This window comes from Callorhinchus milii, unplaced genomic scaffold (genome assembly GCF_018977255.1).
Source record: "Callorhinchus milii isolate IMCB2004 unplaced genomic scaffold, IMCB_Cmil_1.0 Scaffold5, whole genome shotgun sequence".
In the NCBI taxonomy this organism is placed as follows: Eukaryota; Metazoa; Chordata; class Chondrichthyes; order Chimaeriformes; family Callorhinchidae; genus Callorhinchus; species Callorhinchus milii.
Genome location: NW_024704746.1, coordinates 36,950,488 through 36,971,404, shown reverse-complemented (window position 1 = coordinate 36,971,404; position 20,917 = coordinate 36,950,488). Strand labels below are relative to the sequence as shown.

At 38.6% G+C, this 20,917-nt stretch overlaps 1 protein-coding gene across 1 annotated transcript in view; it reads right to left on the bottom strand.

Moving 5' to 3' along the window:
• LOC103185331 (thyrotropin-releasing hormone-degrading ectoenzyme) overlaps positions 1-20,917 on the bottom strand; it is a 54,088-nt gene that overhangs the window by 14,842 nt on the left and 18,329 nt on the right. Inside the window, exons 4-8 of the mRNA XM_042335971.1 lie at positions 9,987-10,141; positions 9,292-9,405; positions 5,152-5,289; positions 3,878-3,943; positions 2,039-2,104 (exon numbers count right to left, since the gene is read on the bottom strand). Of these exons, the coding sequence (XP_042191905.1) occupies positions 2,039-2,104; positions 3,878-3,943; positions 5,152-5,289; positions 9,292-9,405; positions 9,987-10,141 (539 nt within the window). The remainder of the gene's footprint in view (positions 1-2,038; positions 2,105-3,877; positions 3,944-5,151; positions 5,290-9,291; positions 9,406-9,986; positions 10,142-20,917) is intronic.

The following is a 20,917-nucleotide window of genomic DNA, read 5'->3' as shown; positions in this document are numbered from 1 at the left end:
TACTGTACCATAATCTAGGCAACCCTTAGTATCTCAGTACCTCACCCAAAGACCTGTACTGCAATCCAGTGGCTGGATTGATGGCTCATCTGAAAACAACTGGTTTACAATCCTTTCTTGTAAATGCTCGATCAGTTATGTAGAACAAAAGTTGAAACAAGCCCCTAAAAGAGCAGGAATTTAAATTTGCCATTGCATAACATGCATCACCCAAGGCTACACTGAGACGTTAATTCTGAAGTACATTTTTATAAAATACAAAACATTTGCCGTTATATAACATAGTCAGAGTTCATTATTGCAAACTCATGGGGAATGAAAAGATATCTCTTCCTATCAGCAGGAGTTATCTAACTCCAGCCTTATTTGCTCCCTTTCTTCTGTAATAGAGATATAATCTGGCCCAAGACAAAAGTGTGACTACCTTTACTTATATTCTGTTGACTGTATTTGGATGAAAACTGTTCTAGTTTTGATATCTGAGTAAACTATTTACCTAATTTCAGTTCATTATCATTAAAAGAGGAGGAAAGTCAAGAGAGAAATTTTTGTTTAAAATTCCTGCGCCTAGCTATAGAAATGTAGAGGTTTCCCGCAGCAGGCAATCCTGTGGAGTTCTGTAGCATATTGGTTAGTGTGCTTGCCTCGCAGGCAGAAGGACCCAGGTTCAATTCCTGGGTAACACGAAACCTTTGGCAAGTTTCTTTACTGCACATGCCTCTGGTTATCTAGCAGGAAGTAATAACCTGGTTGTTGATTGGTGGATCGCTTTCCTGGGGTGATAATCGCTTCAAAAAAAATTATCAAATAATAATTTGGTCACTCAACTCACAACTGTTTATGGGACACTGCTGTGCACAATTGGCTGCCACATTTTGCCCACAAAATATATAGGCAATTCACTTTACATTATATTCTGTTAAGCGCTTATCATGTCTCAATGACGTGATAAGACATTATATCAAATGCAAGGATTATTATTATTAATATCTGCACTCTTCTATGCTGCTTGGACATTGTATCATCAGCTGGAGGATCCCTCTGTGCATTGTGTTACAGGAAATTTCTCACAGTGAATCCAATTAGTTGAATGGATGTGCTTCACTGACTGAATGGTCTGGAGATAGATCTGGAAAAAGCTGAGTTTAGGCCATTATTTCCTGAATAAGCTCCAAAATGATTGTGCTACACTAGTCAAATAGATGATTATTTGGGGATGACAAGTTTACAGGGCTATAGGGAGAGCGCGGGGAATGGGATTGAATTGGATAGCTCTTTTCAAAGAGTCGGCACAGACACGATGGGCTGAATGGCCTCCTTCTGTGCTGTATAATTCTATGATTCTAAGATTCTAGTCCAAAACGGTAGCGTACAGAGCTTTTCAAGGGTTTATGATAAAATATTTTAGCACTGCTTCTTAAATAAAGAATGCGCTAGGGAACACTGTAGTGTTTGAGCAGAATAAGAGCACAAAATCTCTCTACTGTAACATCTCATTTGTACCACTCCATTTGCAACTTTGAATCACTCCCTCATGACCTGTCCCTTCTAAGTTGTGTAAGATGCAGTGAAACTAAACCCAGTCATCACTTAAGCTTAAATCACAATAACAGCAGTAAGTAAGTCATGTGATTCAACTGCAGGACTCTGACATCAGTTACTCACCACCATGATACTCACCATGAGCAAAACAAATCTCATCAAAAATAGCACAAAAACACTCCCACTGTGTAACTCCAGCAAACTGTATATCTTACGTAGAATGACACAGGTAAGAGTCCATTTTCAGAGAGGTAATGCATGTCAGATTTGAGATGATACTGACATTAAAATGCTCTTATTACTGCCTTTGGCACACTCCAGGTTATGTTTCATACTATGTGTAACATCCCCATGATGATTAAAAACTATTCCTCCGTGTTAACTTAAAGGGGCAGGACACAACTGTATAATACTGGGAAATACATGTTAATTTCATTTAATTTCACGTTGTATCCATAATCCATTGAGATAGCATTGGGGGAAAAAAATAGGTTACCTCTGAAAGCTTATTCCACAAGTCATTTCTTCCTGCATTGCCATACATGTGAGCAATCAAAAAATCCTGCAGTGAGAAAGAAAATAAACTGTACTGACAATATTTTTAGACCCATGCCTGGATACACAGTTCACTTTTCTTTAACCAAAAGATACACTTGGGTGAAGTTTAAAATCTCTGCTTGTGCTACTCGACTTTTCTTTTGAACCCGGATCATTATTTAAAATCAGCGGGAGTGAGGGGTGTGGAAGCAGAGACCTTTCATAACCTCAATGGAACGGAGCACAAGAAATAAAGCAGCATTCTTTCATTAAATTTGATTGAAAGCAGAAAGAAGTGCGCTTCTCTTTACATCGGGGAATTGGCATTAAGTTCTCCAACTCCATGGAAAACGCTTAGCACAAAGCTTTATTGAAGTTGCAAATTCATGCTGAGGTCTGCCAGCTAATATGCTAATGCTGCTTCTGATGTCTGCTTCATGTGACTCTTCCTTTCACTCCCCCACCCCCCATCTGCCCCCATTATCGGTGGGTGAGCTTCGTTTTCAGTCATTCTGCTCCTGCCTCTCTGGGATTTGATTTCAAAGTCCCCTCCCTCCCTCCCCACCTTCAAAACCCATCTTTAGGCTTATCTTTTCAGCCACGCCTTCAGCCACCTTTCCCCTTGGACAGGATCATGGTATTTGCCTTTTTTTATGATCCCAATCATTATTTAATATCAGTGGGAGAGAGGGGAAGCAGAGATCTTGCATATACTCAATGGAACGGAGCACAAGGAATAGAGCACCACAACATTTGTCAGTTGTATGAGAAATCTTCTCGACAAGAAAGGTATTCTAAATGTTAATTGTTATAATATATAATGTTATATCTTCCTGGACTCCACACAGTCACTGAGCTCATCCTTCTATAATGGGCATTCATGAGTAATAGATAATATGAACCCATGCCTGCCTTTTAATTTAAAAATGATTAATTTAAAAATCGCACGAGTGTTTGGCTTAACGTTGAGTTACAATATGTTGAGGTCTATTTTATTCACAATTTAAAACAATCAGCACACAGCAAGAGTTGCTCTCCACTGTTATAATTACACTGCAGGTGAACACAGTTTATTTCTAGAGGTGATTACACTCGACAGATCACAATTCATGCTCGCATGTTTAGTTCAATTTGCTTTCAAGAGATTTATACAAAGTAAAGTCTGATCTCTATAACTACTATGAGTAAGATTTAAATCATTATCAGCTCACAGTTGAAGACTATTTTATTGATTTCAGAATATGTAATGAACACTAAATACACGAAAATAATGATATTGGATAGAAAGTAAATAGTCACTGGCTCATTGACTCAGATTACTAAATTTGAGTGATTAGCGAAGTGAACGTTCAGTGTACATCTCTGTATTACTTGGTGCAGCCAGATTCTTACCCCAGGACAATCCATATTATTCTTTCATGTTATAAAGTGTTTATGGTTACAATCCACCCCTTTTATTTTTACTTTCAATTTTCTGGTGAATAGGTAAATACATTCAGTTAAGATCAGTCCTAGCCAGTGGAATAGAATGCTACTTGCTGTTTTTTAGTTGCTGCACATATATATATGTATATATATTTATTTATATATTATATAAAATGAGCTCTATGTAAAGTTTTTTCAAAAAATTCCTGAATGTTAAATAATAGATAATATTGAAACCTAAATCCTTGTTAAACTTTTCGAAATGGGACAAAGCTGAATTCTGAATACCCTTCAGTTCTAAGTTGGTCATCTTAGCGGTCAAGATCAACAAAATATGCACAGTATTGTAAAGCAATAAAGGAGTTCTACCCACCTGAAGTCCTGTTTGAAACACATTCTGCCCCATAAAGTTAGCCACCATTCGAATCAATGCAGCACCCTAGGAATAAAACATTGTGTAAGTGAGTTACTCTCAACCACAACAACAACTTGCACTTATGTAGCGCCCTCCACTCAGGGTAGCATCCCAGAGCACTTAACTGTAGCGGAGCGTAACTCCGAGCCAATGGGGGGTTTGGTGTCCGTAAGCACAGTTGAAGAGGAAGATTTTCAGGCAGGACTTGAAAAAGCGGAGAGAGGGAGCAAAGTGGAGGGATTGAGGGAGAATGTTCCAGAGTTTCGGGGCGTAGTGGTTGAAAGTGCGACCTCCGATGGTGGTGGGGGGGAGGGTGTGAGGGAAGAGCAGGAGGCTGGTGCCAGTCGAGCGGAGGTGCCGGGTGCTGGATTGGGAAGTGTGGAGGTCAGAGAGGTAGGGCGGTGCCAGGGTGACATTAAAATGAGCTACCTATAATCTCTAAAAGACAGACAATTGTATTTTTTATTGAAAATAATAAACTTCGCCTTCACTTTTTAATGGAACGCAATTACCATTCAATTATATAACAAAGTGATGTCTTACTTTCATTTTGAACATACAAGTTCTGCATTGATTTCTGCTGTTCCTCTTTCACAACTGCACATTGAAGTTCGATTAGTAGTCTGAATTATAAAAACGACTAGGTTTTCAAGATTGAGATAGATATATTTCTTATTACAAAAGGGATTAAGGGACATGGGGATAAGGCAGGGTTAAGTTATTAGCTAGAGTTAGATTAGAAGATCAGCCATGATTGAATGGCAGGGCAGGCTCGAAGGGACAAATGGCCTATTCCTGCTCCTACATGTTATGTTATGATGTAGAATTCAGACAACTTCAGGTTTGATGCTTTCCCTAGTGTTACTCATGCCCTTTCAAATTTTGAGCAAAATTGAAACATCTCAGTTGGGCTCTAAGGATCATAATTGAAGTCCTCCATCAATGTGGATTCATCCAAGATCCCAATGCCCAATGTGTGAGTGAAACAATATTGATTTCACCTTCCAGTTTAATTTGGCTTAACTGATCAAACAGCCCGAGGAAAGATTCATCAACTTGAGTCATCAAAAGAACATCTCCAGCACTGCAATGAAAACTCCATATGTACATTTTTATGTACCAACTTTTCATTTGTCTGTTAGAAAGGTCAATGCAAGTTCTATACAGAATGCTAATCCGCAACTTTATGAATTGTCCTTTGGCAATCAAATAACCACCATCACCCATGGTACCTTTTTGTATGCGATCCAGTCAAAAACTCTATCAATATCTGCTGCTCGAAGCACCTCCTGGGATATCGGATGCGAGCTAGCCAGTCCATCAAGTAGCATCACTTTATGAAGGTCATCTGTCAAGAATCGCTGTTTCTCCTGAAATATTCATACAAATGCTAGGTCACATCTGTTGGGATCCACAGTCAATTGAACAAGCCATACCAGCATGTGAACACACTAAGCTGCAATGTCAAAATTATTTAAATAACTGGGGGAAAAAAACCTCTAAAGGCTAACAATAAGTTCCATCAGTGGATCACAAAAATGAAGCACTCAAAGCTCACTGCCAAGCAAAAAACAAATCTGATTTGCGTTGCTACAATTTACAGAAAAAGTGGAGGATTCATGTTAAGGGCAGTAAGATCATTCTGGATTTTAAGATCCTGGAGATAATGTTCCGGCTCACTGTAGAGATACAGAAAGATGTATCTTCATTTCAAAGGAAGGAAAATAGCACGAAAAGTCGCAAAAGCAACAACATTGCTCCGAGAATGACTATATGTCTATTTCCTTTAAGGGTCAGAAAATGTTTATATCTAACAAAGTGGAAGCAGGAGCAGGTGGATATAACTCACTGGATCCTTAACCAAACTGAACAAACTGGCCTGTGAAGACACGCTGAAAATAATAAGAATTCATAAAGCACCAGGGTGGGAAACACGAGGGATGCTTAAAATCTTCCAAATATGTGGACATGAAAGATTAGTACAGTCTTACTGGTGTCCGTTAAGAATGCTGTAAGTGGCCAACAGGGAGTGTTTGAAATTAGAAAACTAAATTAAGAATTCAACTTTCATTTGGAGAATGGTATTTTCTTAACAAGTTTCAAATGCGTAATTATTAAATTTCTTGTAGCCATTTTGTTTTAAAATTGAAGATCACACAGAATTGTGGAAAATTCTTAAATTCAGCCTTAATTTAGAAGCCGGTGCTTAATTTAGTGTGGTTCTTTTCAAGGATTCTATAATTCCAAACTAAGACTGAATTTAACATTTTTTTTCCAAATTCTGTGCAATTTTACATTCAAAAACAACAACAAATAAGGTGAAATTTTAGAAATTCTGAAATTCTGTGTTTTAGATATTAGATAATAACACATTTCCTCTTAAGCAATCTGTTTTTAAAGACATTTAAAAAAGACATTGTATTGTTGAAATGCTTCAATGCAGCCTAGAAGTAACAACAAGGGGCAGAAAACTCTAGTGGGTGTAGTTTATAGACCCCCGAACAGCAGTCACAGTATCTCTCAAGGTATAAATCAGGAAATTAGCAGAGCATGTAGTAAAGGAAAAACATTAATTGTGGGTGATTTTAATCTGCACGTAGATTGGGACAACCAAATTGGGAAAAGTATGATAGAGGAAGAGTTTATAGAATGTATCGGGGATAATTATCTAGATCAGTATGCCGAGGAGCCAACCAGGGAACAGGCCATATTAGACCTTGTTTTGTGCAATGAAGCAGGGCTGATCAGCAAACTGGAAATTAAGGCTCCTCTCGGGCAAAGTGATCATAATATGATGGAATTTAGCATTAAGTTAGAGAGAGAAGTAGTTAAGTCTGAAGCAAAGGTTTTAAATTTAAGAAGAGCCAATTTTGCTGGTATGAGAGAGGATTTAGCCAAAATAAACTGGGAAATTAGACTTAAGGATTTGACAGTAGACCAGCAATGGCAGACGTTTAAGGAGATAGTGCAAAATTCCCAGCGAGCACGTATTCCTTTGAGGAATAAGAATGCCACGGGAAAGGTGGCCCAACCGTGGCTAACTAGAGCAGTTAGGGACAGTATAAAGTTAAAGGAAGAAGCCTATAAAACAGCTAAGATGAGTAGTAAACCCGAGGATTGGGAGAACTTTAGGGATCAACAAAGGAGAACCAAAAAAGTGATTAAGAGGGAGAAAATGGAATATGAGGGCAAACTAGCGAGGAACATAAAGACAGACTGCAAGAGGTTTTATAAATATATAAAGAGGAAGAGGCTGTCAAGGGTAAATGTGGGTCCGCTACAGGCAGAGACGGGGGAATTATAGTAGGGGACAAAGACATGGCAGAGTCATTAAACAAGTACTTTGCTACTGTCTTCACCTTAGAAGACACTGAAAACCTACCAAGAATAGAGGGGAACCAAGAAGAAAATGTTAGCGAGCAACTTGGAGGAATTAATATTAGTAAAGAAATGGTTTTAGGTAAATTATCAGGTCTTAAAACTGATAAATCTCCTGGACCTGATGGCCTACATCCTAGGGTTTTAAAAGAGGTGGCTACTGAGATAGTGGATGGCTTGTCTTTGATCTTCCAAAATTCTCTGGATTCTGGAACGGTTCCCATTGATTGGAAGATTGCAAACGTGACACCACTATTTAAGAAGGGTGGGAGAGAAAAGATGGGGAACTATAGACCAGTTAGTCTGACTTCAGTGGTAGGGAAAATTCTTGAGTCCTTAATTAAGGATGTCATTATGGGATTCCTGGAAGACCATAACAAGATTAGGCAGAGTCAACATGGCTTTACAAAAGGGAAGTCATGCTTAACTAATCTTTTAGAGTTTTTTGAAGATGTATCTAGCAGGTTAGAGAGGGGGGAACCAGTAGATGTAGTATATTTAGATTTTAAAAAGGCATTTCACAAAGTGCCACACAAAAGACTATTGCACAAGGTTAAGGCCCACGGGATTAATGGGAACATATTAGCATGGATTGAAGAGTGGCTAACGGGTAGAAAACAGAGAGTAGGGAAAAACGGGTCATTCTCGAATGGATGTGACTAGTGGAGTGCCACAAGGATCAGTGCTTGGGCCTCAGCTATTTACAATTTACATCAATGATCTAGACGAGGACATTGAATGTAACGTATCTAAATTTGCGGATGACACTAAACTAGGTGGGAGAGTAAGCTCTGAGGATGATGCAAAAAGATTGCAACGGGATATAGATAGGCTAGGGGAGTGGGCGAGTAGGTGGCAGATGGAATTTAATGTGGGGAAGTGTGAAGTTATTCACCTAGGTAGAAAAAATAGAAAAACAGATTATTTTCTAGAGGGGGAGAGATTAGATAGTGTTAGTGTGCAGAGGGATTTGGGTGTCCTTGTACACCAGTCTCAAAAAGTTAGTTTGCAGGTGCAGCAAGCAACTAAGAAGGCGAACGGCATGTTAGCGTTCATTGCAAAAGGTTTAGAGTACAAGAGTAGGGAAGTCTTGCTGCAACTGTATAGGGCCTTGGTGAGACCACACCTAGAGTATTGTGTGCAGTTTTGGTCTCCTTATTTAAAAAAGGACATACTTGCCCTAGAGGGGGTGCAGCGTAGATTCACTAGATTAGTTCCTGGGATGAGGGGACTGACCTATGAGGATAGGCTGAATAAACTAGGGCTGTATTTTTTGGAGTACAGAAGAATTAGGGAAGATCTTATTGAAACATATACGATTCTTAAAGGGCTGAATAAAGTAGACACGGAGGGTCTGTCTCCCCTGGTGGGAGAATCTATAACCAGGGGTCACAGTCTTAAAATTAAGGGTCAGCCTTTTAGAACAGAGTTGAGGAAACATTCCTTCACTCAGAGGGTAGTGAATTTATGGAATTCACTACCCCAGAAGGCTGTAGATGCTCAGTCCTTGAACATCTTCAAGGCTGAGACTGATAGATTTTTAAAAAACAGAGGGATTAGGGGATATGGGGATAGGGCAGGTAATTAGAATTAGGTCTGAAGATCAGCCATGATCTTATCGAATGGCGGGGCAGGCTCGAGGGGCCGAATGGCCTACTCCTGCTCCTAATTCTTATGTTCTTAAGTGTGGCCCTTATAAAAAGACTAGTGATGTGGAATAATTCCTTTGAGAATCAAAGGTTTAATCACGAAGCCTTTCCAACATCACACTGTTGAAAAGAAATGCAGAAATGGGAAGTCTGCCCAAAAGATTTCACACTGAATGGTTCAAATAATTATAGTGCATTTAAACAGCAACACTTGCACACATACCAGGTTACACCTTGCTGCCCGGTTATAAATAGATTGTTTCTGAGCCTGATAGAAATGTAACTGGCCAGTGAGCCATGTAGTAAATTGCAGGCAATTGGCAGAACTATGGGTGAGGAACTTACCATATGAAAGTCTGGGTAAAGATAATCAGTACCAATGTATTCAAAATAATGGGCAAATCCCTCTTTTAACCACACGTCTTCCCACCAAATAGGGGTGACGAGGTCACCGAACCACTGAGAAAACAAAAGAGAAAGAAAGGGGATCAGAGCAACCTCAAAAAAATGTTGAACGTGTGTAACAAGTTTTTTTTAAATTGAAAGGTTAAAAAGTATAACGAAAATATTAAGCATTTTATTTATCTGTTTTGCTTCACACACCCATCACTCTGGTCCTCGGCAGACTCCGCTGGCCTCCCTGGTTGCCAAGGACTGATTTCAAGGTCCTCACATGCTTTCCTATAAATCCTCTCACTCCCCAGCATCTCTGTTTTTCTCCTACCCTACTCCTCAGCTCACTCCCTTCGCTTGGCCACTCCCTCAGGCTTGCCTTATGTCCCCTCCCGCTCCATACCATAATCAGATTCTATGTCCCTAACCCCTGGAGCTTTCCTCTCTCTACCCGTTCATCTCATCCCCTCTCTATCTGTCTTTCAATCCCATTTTAAAGCCCACTACTTCAATAGTGCCTATTGTCACCTCTTCCTTCTTCCACTCTCTCCTTGCTCAGCGTCCAACCCCGTCTTTGCAAAATCCTCTGCAAATTTACGTGAAATGTGCTGTATAAATGTAAGTTAATATTATTCAAATTTTCATACCTGGTGGCATATTTCATGCACGACAACCATGGTCACGTCAAGCAAATAGGGAATGGATGAGATTCCAGGATCGAGCAAAATCTTCTGCTCTACAAACACACTTAGTCCCCAGTTTTCCATAGCAGCGTAAGGATATTTAGGAACAGCTAACAGATCTATCACAAGAGAACAAAGGTTATTTTTCTTGCTGCAAGTTATTGTGAGAATATTTCCAGAACCTCCTTCCTTATCATAGAATCATAGAATCGTACAGCACAAAAAGCCATTCGGCCCATCGAGTTTGTGCCGGTTCTTTGAATAGAGCAATGTAATGTCAATCCCACTCCCCAGCCCTTTCCCCATAACCCTGCAAACCTGTCCTCCTCAAATACCCATCCACCGCGTTTTTAAAAATAGTTATCAAATCGGCCTTCACCACACTTTCAAGCAGACACACTTATGCTGCTAGGAAATGCATAAACAGATATTAACGGTTAATTGTGCATTAATCTACTCTGAATTAATTGCCCACTCACTGCAGCAAAACAATTTGTTATTGTTGCTGTCTCTTTAAGGCATTTTCTCTCTTTTTCCCTTAGTTGGGTTTTCCTGCATTGAATTCCCTCTCTGTCCCATCAGAGCCAACCCACTCCCACACTGATGCCAATACTGTAAAGCCAGCCACACGGAAGTGCACAGAAGGGGGGCATGAGATTACTCTCACTCCCACCTTCACTTGGCAAATACACCAACATACTACAATAAAATCTTAGCACACATCAATGCTGACGTCAATGATCAATGAATGCCTGTTCAAACTGTCCTTTTCATGAAAATTACCTTATAAAATATCACAAAGTACTGCATAAAAGTCCGGAAAGCTGTTGAAAAAGGAGATGAACACTTTCTTGTCCAGAGACTTACCAAATGCATTCTGCATTTATCCTAAATCCCATTTAATGAAAAAAGCTTGTTCCCCCCCTCCCCGAACATCTAGTATGTTAGTCTGGCACAGTTGGTAGCACTCTCGCTTCTGAGTCACAAGGTTTGGGTTCAAGCACTTTGAACTCACAGTCAATGGTGCTGATCTTCAGATGAGACATAAAACCATGGTCCTATCTGACTGTTCAGGTGGACGTTAGAAATCCCACAGCATTACTTAAAAAGGGAAAATTATTTTTCCTGATGTCGTGGTTCCAGATAAAATTGATCATTCACTTCATGGCTATTTTGGAGCATTGCTTTGCACAAATTGGCTGTATTGATCGCCTACAAGTGCACAGTCACTATCCTTTTCATTAAATCCTGCGAAGGGTTTTGAGACGTTTCAATGACGTCATACGATATTATATCATATCATGACTAAGAAGTAAAGACATTTTCTTTCTTGATAAAATACAAAACTTTAGAAAGTGAGATAGAGGTGACCAGGAAGATAGAAAATCTGCTTTTTTTCTTGGCGTTTTCTGCAGTTGTATGTTCTATCGGAAGCTCCCATTCCAATAATGCACCAAAGGGAATGGTTGTATACAGCTGAATTCAGCTGTTTCTTAGTGGAATTACAAATATTTCCCCATATGAAATGCAGTCACACCACTTCACTGTGAAATGATTTGAGACAACAACAGCAACAACAACAAGCATGTATATAGTGCTCACAATATCTGATCCAGAGGTGCATATGATACCATCTAAGCCATGCAGACTAACTCCAACAAAAACATTCCCCTTTAAAGTACTTAGGCATGAAAAATATTTTAATGATGTCATGAAATCCAGCAGAGTTCATTGGCAGATCAATGCTTTTCACCCTGATATTTGTCAAACCACTCGACCACAGTCACCAAACAGAATATCATTAGTACAATGCTCGACCCAGAGATGGAAAACAAAGGTCAGTGTAAAATCTGTAGCTGCTATGCCTGACCTTCAGTGTCTACACAAATGATGTCCATTAAATGACAGTCTGTTCATGCATTTCATTAAGCTGCCTATCCACAGCCATCCTTATTCCCTAACTGGAACAACAAGCCATTTATGTCCCTAAAGAAGCATTTCCCGGCAAAAAATAAATCTTTCTCATTGCTGAACAAGTGGAAAGAAATGATCTGCGGTGCTTTTGACAAGTAAAGTTCAACAAGAGGAATCTTGTTTTGCCTCAGAGGCAAAGTGGAAAACTTCAGATATATTTGGAAACAAATTGATTTTCCATGAAGTACCAGCAGAATTAATGATTTGAAATATCACAGTTAGCTAGGCCATCTTGGTTAATAATAACAATAATATTAATAAACTTACTGCAGTCTGATAGTATTGGGAGCGCTTTAAACATTTTTTTTCACTCTAAATTGCTTTTGAGTTCTTTGGTCAGTATAATAAATAGTTTTGAAATTCTAGCTTCCATCCATCTAGTGATAGCTCAAACCCTCATTTGTTGGATATCAAATGACCAACTAGGTACTATCCTTCTTGGGGGTGGAGGTAAACAGGGTTTCCTTGGAGCTGAACTTGCTCCATAGGTGACATGCAACAGAATGTCAGAATCAAGTCATACCTCTGTTGCAGTCTCAGTAGTCCAGTTCCTGAGCCAGGTGAGTCTGCAGTACTCCAGGTTACTGCTGAGGACAGCCCAGCCAACTTGGCTCAATGGCAGAAGTTGGAAGGGTAGACCAGAAAAGTGCAGAAACAGAAATGACAAATGTGGTCCGTTCCAGTCCCAAAGTTAAAAAAAAATCCTATGTTGCTTTATCTGATACACTTCTTGGTCAAATAACTACCTAATTCCCTCCTGAATTCCCTGACTCAATCTGCCTCCATCGCCTCCCTGGGTAATCTATTCCACATTTTCAGCATTCTCTGCGTAATTAAATCTGAGCTGTCTGGTCAATTTCCCTCTTCTGAGCTTGAGTCTATGTCACCTGGTTTCAGAATTTTTGATATGTTTAAAAAAGAAAGAGAAAGAAGGAAGGGGCGGAAAGAGACAAAAAAAAGAGGAAGAAAGGCAGATAGACGAAATAGGGGAGACAAAGAAAATATAATATTTAGGAGTGCTGCAGTCATTGTCTCATTATGAGGAGAATTTGACTGTTTTCTGGGGACTTGTGGTACTGAGCTTTGTGTGGGGGAGAGTATGTGGTGTGCGATTGCTTATTAAGGATAGCGGGTGTGGAGATAACAATATTACTTGGCTCATCACCGAGTGACAGTGCCCCCAGCATCAACTAGCAAATGCAGCTCAGTTTCAGAATAAACCCGTGTTCTGCACATCAGCCACTGCCTTTCACTCAACATGTACTTTATCATCCCTGCTTCTGGGCCCAGGTCTGACAACCAGATGCTGATGAGTGTGAAATGTGGGTCAGTCCCACACTATTGACCAGTGGTGGCCAACCCAAGGCCTACTGACCATTTGCACGAGTCTAGGTGAGCCTGTTTGAAATCAATATTTTATTTCCAGGTTTTTCTTGACTGAATATTTCTTGATTCATGGCATAAGTCAAGATATATTCAACCAAGAACATTTATTTTATTGGCTGAGGAAAAAGGTTGGCCATCACTCCTATAGACTCAGTTCTACCAGGAACTAAATGACGATGACTAGAACAGTACAAACTGCTTGACTTGCTTCAGACCCTCAGACATGAAGCCATCATCCCTTTTGTCCTGATAAATTCAGAATTTAGCAGCAGATGTAATACGGCAGCATTTCAGAACCAGGTTCTACCTCTCTGGTCGGCAGATACAGCATCACTGGACCCTCAGTGCTTGGCACACTTGGTGGGTACATCAGTCACTTGATTTAAAGCACAGGTTGACAGTCCAGTTCACTTGTCACACATATGACGAGTCTTTGGTCAGACCACAGGAGAGGATGCTTGAAGCAATGCACTCTACCACACTGGTGAAACTAACACTGGCTATTTTATACTACAGTAAAGTGCAACTCCAGTCAGCTGAGTATCATAGGAGTTGTGCTTTACTGTGGTATGAAACAGTCAGCTGAGCAACAGCAGTGCTGAGTGCCACCTCAGTGCAGGGCTCCGCAGGATGTTCCAGACAAGAGGGCAGAGAAAGGAAAATCGTTACGGGCTCTAATTTTTGCCATTTTCGTCACACGCTTCCAGACCAGAGATCAAATTAACTGCATTTCACAGGATATACTGTAAAGGTAGGACCTGTCTATTTGAATGACCAATTTTAAAAGGCAAACCAGGCCTCGGTTTAATATTTCATACGAAGGACGGCACCTCCAAACATCCCAGTACTGAAATTAGAATGTCCTTCTAATGTTGTCCAACAGAAATTGCTGACTAACCGATAGGTGGGGCTACGTTGATGCTATTTTAGCCGCATTAACTAATTTGAGTGGAAAACACCTCAAGTACATTTACACTATGCAGGTATATGTTTACGTATAGATTTAATTAACAAGCATCGACTTAGCAAACATCTACCAATATTCAGGGCAAAACTTTGCAGTGAAATAAGGTTTTTCCCTTCAGGCTGTGATGTATAACAATCTTCAATATAGTGCTCTAATATGGCAATTCTTTACTTCAATAGGGCTTATAAAACACGTTCAAAAAACTCTAGTTGATCAGAAACCACCAACATAACTACACATTTGTAAGAATGAAGGTATTCTTGTTTAGAAATTTGCTCACCAGTTACAGTGATATCTGATTCCTTCCCCCCCTGCCCACCTTTCCCCCCTGCCCTTCACCCTCCCCAATCCCGATCCCCAGCTCGGATCCAAAACGTTGACTGTCCAGCGCCTTGGGACGTCCTCCCAATGTGAAAGGCACTATACAAATGTAATTTTGTTGTTGTTGTTGATACAATAAGGTCAAACTGCACCGTCAGCATTTATAACAAACACATTGTAGCATTTTACAGCCAGTGATAAATAAAATTAACTCCCACTGGAATTTGCAATCCTGACTTCAATGAACAGCAATATGAATGTGTTTCATTGAACCAGAACTAATTGTCTGCATGAATAGCATCACCCTGGATAGCATCACCCTGAATAGCATCAATGTAAGTGCTTAAAAGGACCAGCATTCACAGCATGCTTAAACTGGACAGCTTGTGCTCTATAAATGTCATGAGTCAACTCACTTCATGACCTTAAAAATTAACCTAATGTTAGCATGCATAGCTTCTGGGGACCTTAATCTAAAAATAATTATCTTTAAGAACACTATCAAGCTATTTCTGTAATGATCAAGTGCTATTATCATCAAAGTGCATATTTGGTGAACAAAGAGAATGGAAACTTGTTGACTTTTGCCTACAAATTACACAGCCACCACAGTTTACAGTATATCCTGTGAGCGCTTTGAGACATCTATCTGATATGAAAGGTGTTTTTTCAAATGCATGGATGTTTATTACTGCCCCCCCCCCCCCATCCCATGGCATCATTCCCGGACAATCTCATTCATGGTAAACAGAGATGAGAATGAAAAATACAACAAACGATGCAATGATCTTATCATCAATCTTACCTGTTGTAATAAACATATTTTTGAAGCAACTTAAACTATAAAATATGAAAGATGTAAAAGAAAAACTGTGAATCTGTGTAGATAAAAAAAAATTCAGGAATGCACAGCAAGTCAATTGAAATCTGATAGGGAAGAAGAGGGTAGTGTTTCGGATGTGACCTATCATCAGAACAGATACCTGACCAAAGTGTTCACCTGCCAGGTCCTGCTTGCTGCGCATTTCTACTACTCTCGGCATCTAAAACTATTAAAACCACATTGCAGTTTTGAAGAGCACCAGATAAGGCGGCTGCTTTATTGTTGATCCTAGATTGTTAGAGCTGTACAGGTGTTGCAAGATTAGAAGTGAAAGACAATGTACTGTATAACAATGTATTGCAATTCATTATACATCAAAAGGTTATCGCTTTGTTTTGAAGCATATCTTAACTAGGAGAATAATTTCTGCCCAATTTATACTGATGGAAGTAAATCTTCAGTGCTTCAAAATCCCATTCATGATACCCAATACTTAACCTCCACTTTTCTTCCTTCTCCTCTCCTGAAGTCCTTAACTTACAAACGATAATTAGAGATGTATACCAGCAGGCAAGGAACATAGCATAGAGTAAACATATTGTATTGCAAATTTCAAATGGGCAATTCTGAATAAATAAAGTGAGTGCTCCAAGCATGAATGGGTTATCTTTTCACAGACTGTAAACAAGTTAATCAGCTAATTTTATTCTGCCCCGTAGCTCATCCAAATTATGAAAAAAAATGTTTTCAAAAAAATTCCAACACATTACTTTTCAAACCAATCCTGTTACCAAGCAACGCAAATGAGTTTTCTCGCTTCCAAAAGGAGCACTGAAAATATATGAGATGTACTAAGTAGTCATCAGAAATGCAACTGGCCTCTGTTTTCATCCCAGTTTCATTTTATTTACAGACTAAAGATTTTCTGAACATAATTTTTACACTATGTTTTAGTTACAGGATTGAAAAGAGAACAGAACTATGTTTGGTTTCATCTTTTTCTTTGCCAGCTGCTAAGTCTGAAAGTTGGCCCCATGTGAACTGAAAAGGTCAGGAGTTTTAGTGCTTTCATCAAGCAGATGAAATAATAGGGAATTACACAAACAAGTGTTATATTTCAAACCTAAACAATTTCAATCTTAATTTAGGATCTGGTATTCTATAGTTCTTAAAAACTGCAGGAAGATTGCTCAAGATTGAAATGAAGAATTTGCCAAAGTTCTGTACAATCTGACATTTTAAGACAAGAATCATATTGCTAAAGCCAGGATTTTAATGTCAGTAAAGAATCAGGAAAGCAATAGCTTTCTGGAATTCTTCACCAAATAAAATGGAATTATTTGTTAAATAACTATTTAATCCCTCTTGCACCTATTTTTATTGTGCATGCACTATTGTGAAATTGTTGGTAACCATTAAGCTGCTGGTAGGTCTACGGAAGCTCTTCAACCCCAGACCAACCGCTTCTGTGAATTTCCAGTCTGCAGACTGCAATCCTGAACTAAACATTAATATTACAGGAATAAAGTGTCTCAAACAAAGAGAAAATGTTATTACTGTAATATTAACCCAGAACTACTAAAACAAATATAAAAAATTAAAAACTTTAGCTACACTGATCAATTTTCCTTTCAGTCCCTTTTTAAATTTATTTTTTGCGTTTAATTACATAGAATGATGTGGAATAAAACTTGGCTTTTTTTTATCGATTTGGTTCAATTAGTCTGTGCCATTATTTTACTCCACACTTGTACTTTTTCTATAGGTTCTTTCATCTTTTCTAACCTAACTACTGTGGATTGAATCTCTGATGACCTACACCATGGGTTTGGATTCAAAGTTAAGGCAAAGAAGGTTTTTGGGTTGATAGAATTGAATCAGTGCATGGTTACCACAATGTGTTCATTACAGTGGCAGAACATGAAGTCAGATGACCTCACATTCTTCTATGTATGTCCTGTTGAACGTCACCATACAATAGTAATGATGGACCTAGTGGATACAACACCTTAGTGAGCAAAGATCAGGTCACCCAGTATTGCTCCAATATATTTATTTCCAGTGGGCTGAAAAGCAGAGTTGACCAGGAAAGAATCAACGACCCAATTCCTTGAACAGTAAACAGGCAAAATTTAAGTGCAGCAAAACAAGTAAGGAATGAAATTGAAGGGAAAAAAGCCGCAGGTAAACAAATGGGTTCATGTTATTTAGATTCAATAGCTGTTTTCATTATTGTCATTGCCTGAAGATTCATCTTTCTATTTGGCATCCCTCCCAGTGCTTCATGTTCCCACTAATGTGATATGATCCAAAGCAACCCGTTCTGCAGCTGGATTCATTTGGGGGGAAATTAACACAATAACTCTAATTAAGACATCTGAAATTGACGCTCCTACTGGCACCCAACAATTAATGAATGAATTAACCAACAGCAAAATTTAGCTGAAATAATTGTATATGTTAGATTCCAATCCATCGACACAGAAGCATGTTGCATATAGTGCCTGTAACCTGTCAGCAAGTTTAATTAGGTTTGTCTTACAACAACTGACAGAAGTCCAAAGGCCCATAGAAATTCACCAATGACAGAATAACACAAGTGAAATCTTTTGCAGGGCTAAAGAATTATACACTCCAAAGCAGACAAGAAGAAAACAAGCAGAATTGATGAGAGACTGATATCATACTACAGTATCTGTTTATTTGTTCAGGTGGACATTAAATATCTCATTGCACTCTTCGAAAAGAGAAGTGAATTTCTATCAGTGTCCTGGAAAACAATCCCCCAGATAACATTGGCCATTCGCTTCAAGGCTGTTTGTGGGAGGTTATTGTGTGCAATTTGGCTGCTGTGTTCGCCTATAAAATATGCAGTTACTACACTTTACAGAAAATCCTATAATAAGCTTTGAAATGCCTCCCAATGTAAAAGGCACAATTTCAAATGCAGGAATTATTATCATCATTATAGTTCATGTAGTTCAAATAACATATATAACCAAATATATTTAATAATAAAATCAGTGGAGAAAATGGTCACTTCATGATGTTTGCAGCATTGCACTTATTTGATGGCATTAACTAATGATCTGATTTGAGTCATTCAGACATTTTCTACGTGATGGATGATGTCTTTACAAGATATTCAGATGATACTTGCAGTCTTTCATACAAATTCATTATAATATTGAATGTGTATGAAGCACGACAAATATCACTCCATTATATTGCCCTCAGAGATTTCAGACAAGTGGTATAACCTTTTCGAAAATTGTCGCTAGTGAATGGAGTTAAGCAAAAAAAAGCTCTACAAAAATGAGTTGCCCCCACCATTGACCCAACAGAACTTTTTAAGACAGAGGTTTCTGCCTGTATCAGCAACTCAGCCCACTTGGAAAATGAATGACAATGCCTCTTTAACAGTTAAGTGGCATGTACAATGAACTCAGATTCTAGCCTGTGAATTTGTCCTAAATCATCACTTAAGCTATCAAGGAATGTCATGCCTTTTAGAAAAAAACACTGGGGGAAATGGAAACAGGACATTAATCTATCTGTAGATTTTAATTACACATGTATTAGACATTCAAATGTTCAACTGAACTTTCCCATCAGAATATATTGTTTACTCTCACTTTGAACATCGATTGTTAGGCAATACCTAGTGTATATTTGCCCCATTGGGTTTACACAGAAACTTCAACAACTACAATTACATTTATGAATGTCCCAAGGTATTGGACAGTCAAGGGTTTTCACTCCAGTTGGGGATTGGTATTAAGAGAGGTGCAGGGTAGAAGGAGATTATACAATTTGATAGCTTTCAGCAGTGTTATTTATTCTGTAAACATGTAACGTAAAATATTTGCCGCCCCTAAATATTTTATTATTTGTAATGTCTCCTCTCTAAGGACATCAATGACCGATTTTACCATCACTTGTATATTTACCAACATCTCAGTAAAAGTCCTGTGAAGCTCTTTGATATGTCTCAACCATGTAATAAGGTGCTATATCAAATGCAAGATTATTATTATATTATTATTGTGGAGTGAATGCATTTTAGCTCAACGACAACAAACCCGACGACAAGAGGTTAAAAAGGAAAAATCACAGTCCAAGTGACAGTGTTCAGGTCGATAAATTTACTGACAATCAGAGAATTAGTGCCACATGATTGTCCTGTATTTGTGACTGAACCTCACTCTCTAATAATTTTTCTTTGTTTATCCACAACAAGAAATAGTTACCACATGTTATCCTAATGGTACACTTCAGCTGTTAACACTTCAGAAAAACATTATTGTTGACATCTTAATGCTGGCGAAGAAAGCACTGAAATCATAATGCTGTCAAAGAACAGTTCTATGAAAGAAACAAATGGCTGCCTAAATGCATGTGTACATGCGCATGCATCTTTGTTATCAATAATTACTGGGAAAAGAAAGAAGCGTTCTGCTTTGTGTCTGATGATAATATCAAGCTCTCTTAGCCAACAAACGGCAAAACTGTTTTTCTGGCTGGCCTTTTTCTGAACGCTGTCAGTTTGAACTTTGCAATCTATATTTACGAACTGGAAGTCACTTCCAATTGGTGAATATTGTACTTTCAGCCCCGATGAGAAGCTTGACTGAATAATATACAAGAGTTTGTATACACGTGTTATATCACACTGTTGTTCTGCTTCACTGATGACACAGTAAGCTAATTTGTGGCTTTACTCTTAATGATATTAGAAAAGATATTAGTTGCTTTTTTTTCAATGTGCAAATCAATGAATGAAATTCCTGTTAAACAGTATATAAATCGCATAAATTTGAGGTATGATTTATTGCACTGATTTATTTTCTCTCCACCAACTTTCCTTCTCCAATATTCGATGGAACATGTATTATTTCTTCATTTTTTGTACAGTTCCAGAGACATCTGTTGTTCTGTTTCCTCACACCACAAGTAACCATCATATAGATATGGATTTTGACAGTGAGTGTCAGTAGGTTAATTGACCTTAGGGGACACCAGAGCCAACCCTGATCCTATAGCTCCCAACATTTCTATACACACCTTCTGGGTAGCATCAAGAATGTGAATCATTACTGATATTCCCTAACCCTGGGACTCAGAGGTCAATTGTAGTATCCAATTGTTGCTCTAGCTGAGATAAGCAAGCAATTGAATCTGTAACCTTCATCTTAATGTGGCCTAGTGTTTTACCTTGTAAGATGTGGAGGGTTAATCATACTGAAGTACTATCAAATAAATAATCATTGTCACTATGTTATTGATTTAAAGGAAAACTATCTTCATTCGCAAAGGAAGAACTCTATCATTTTACTCACGATGACATGCAACAATTGTGGTAACATTTCTCAGATACAATGTCAAATTTCAGTGTACTGTGCATCACTGCATCATATGTCCAAC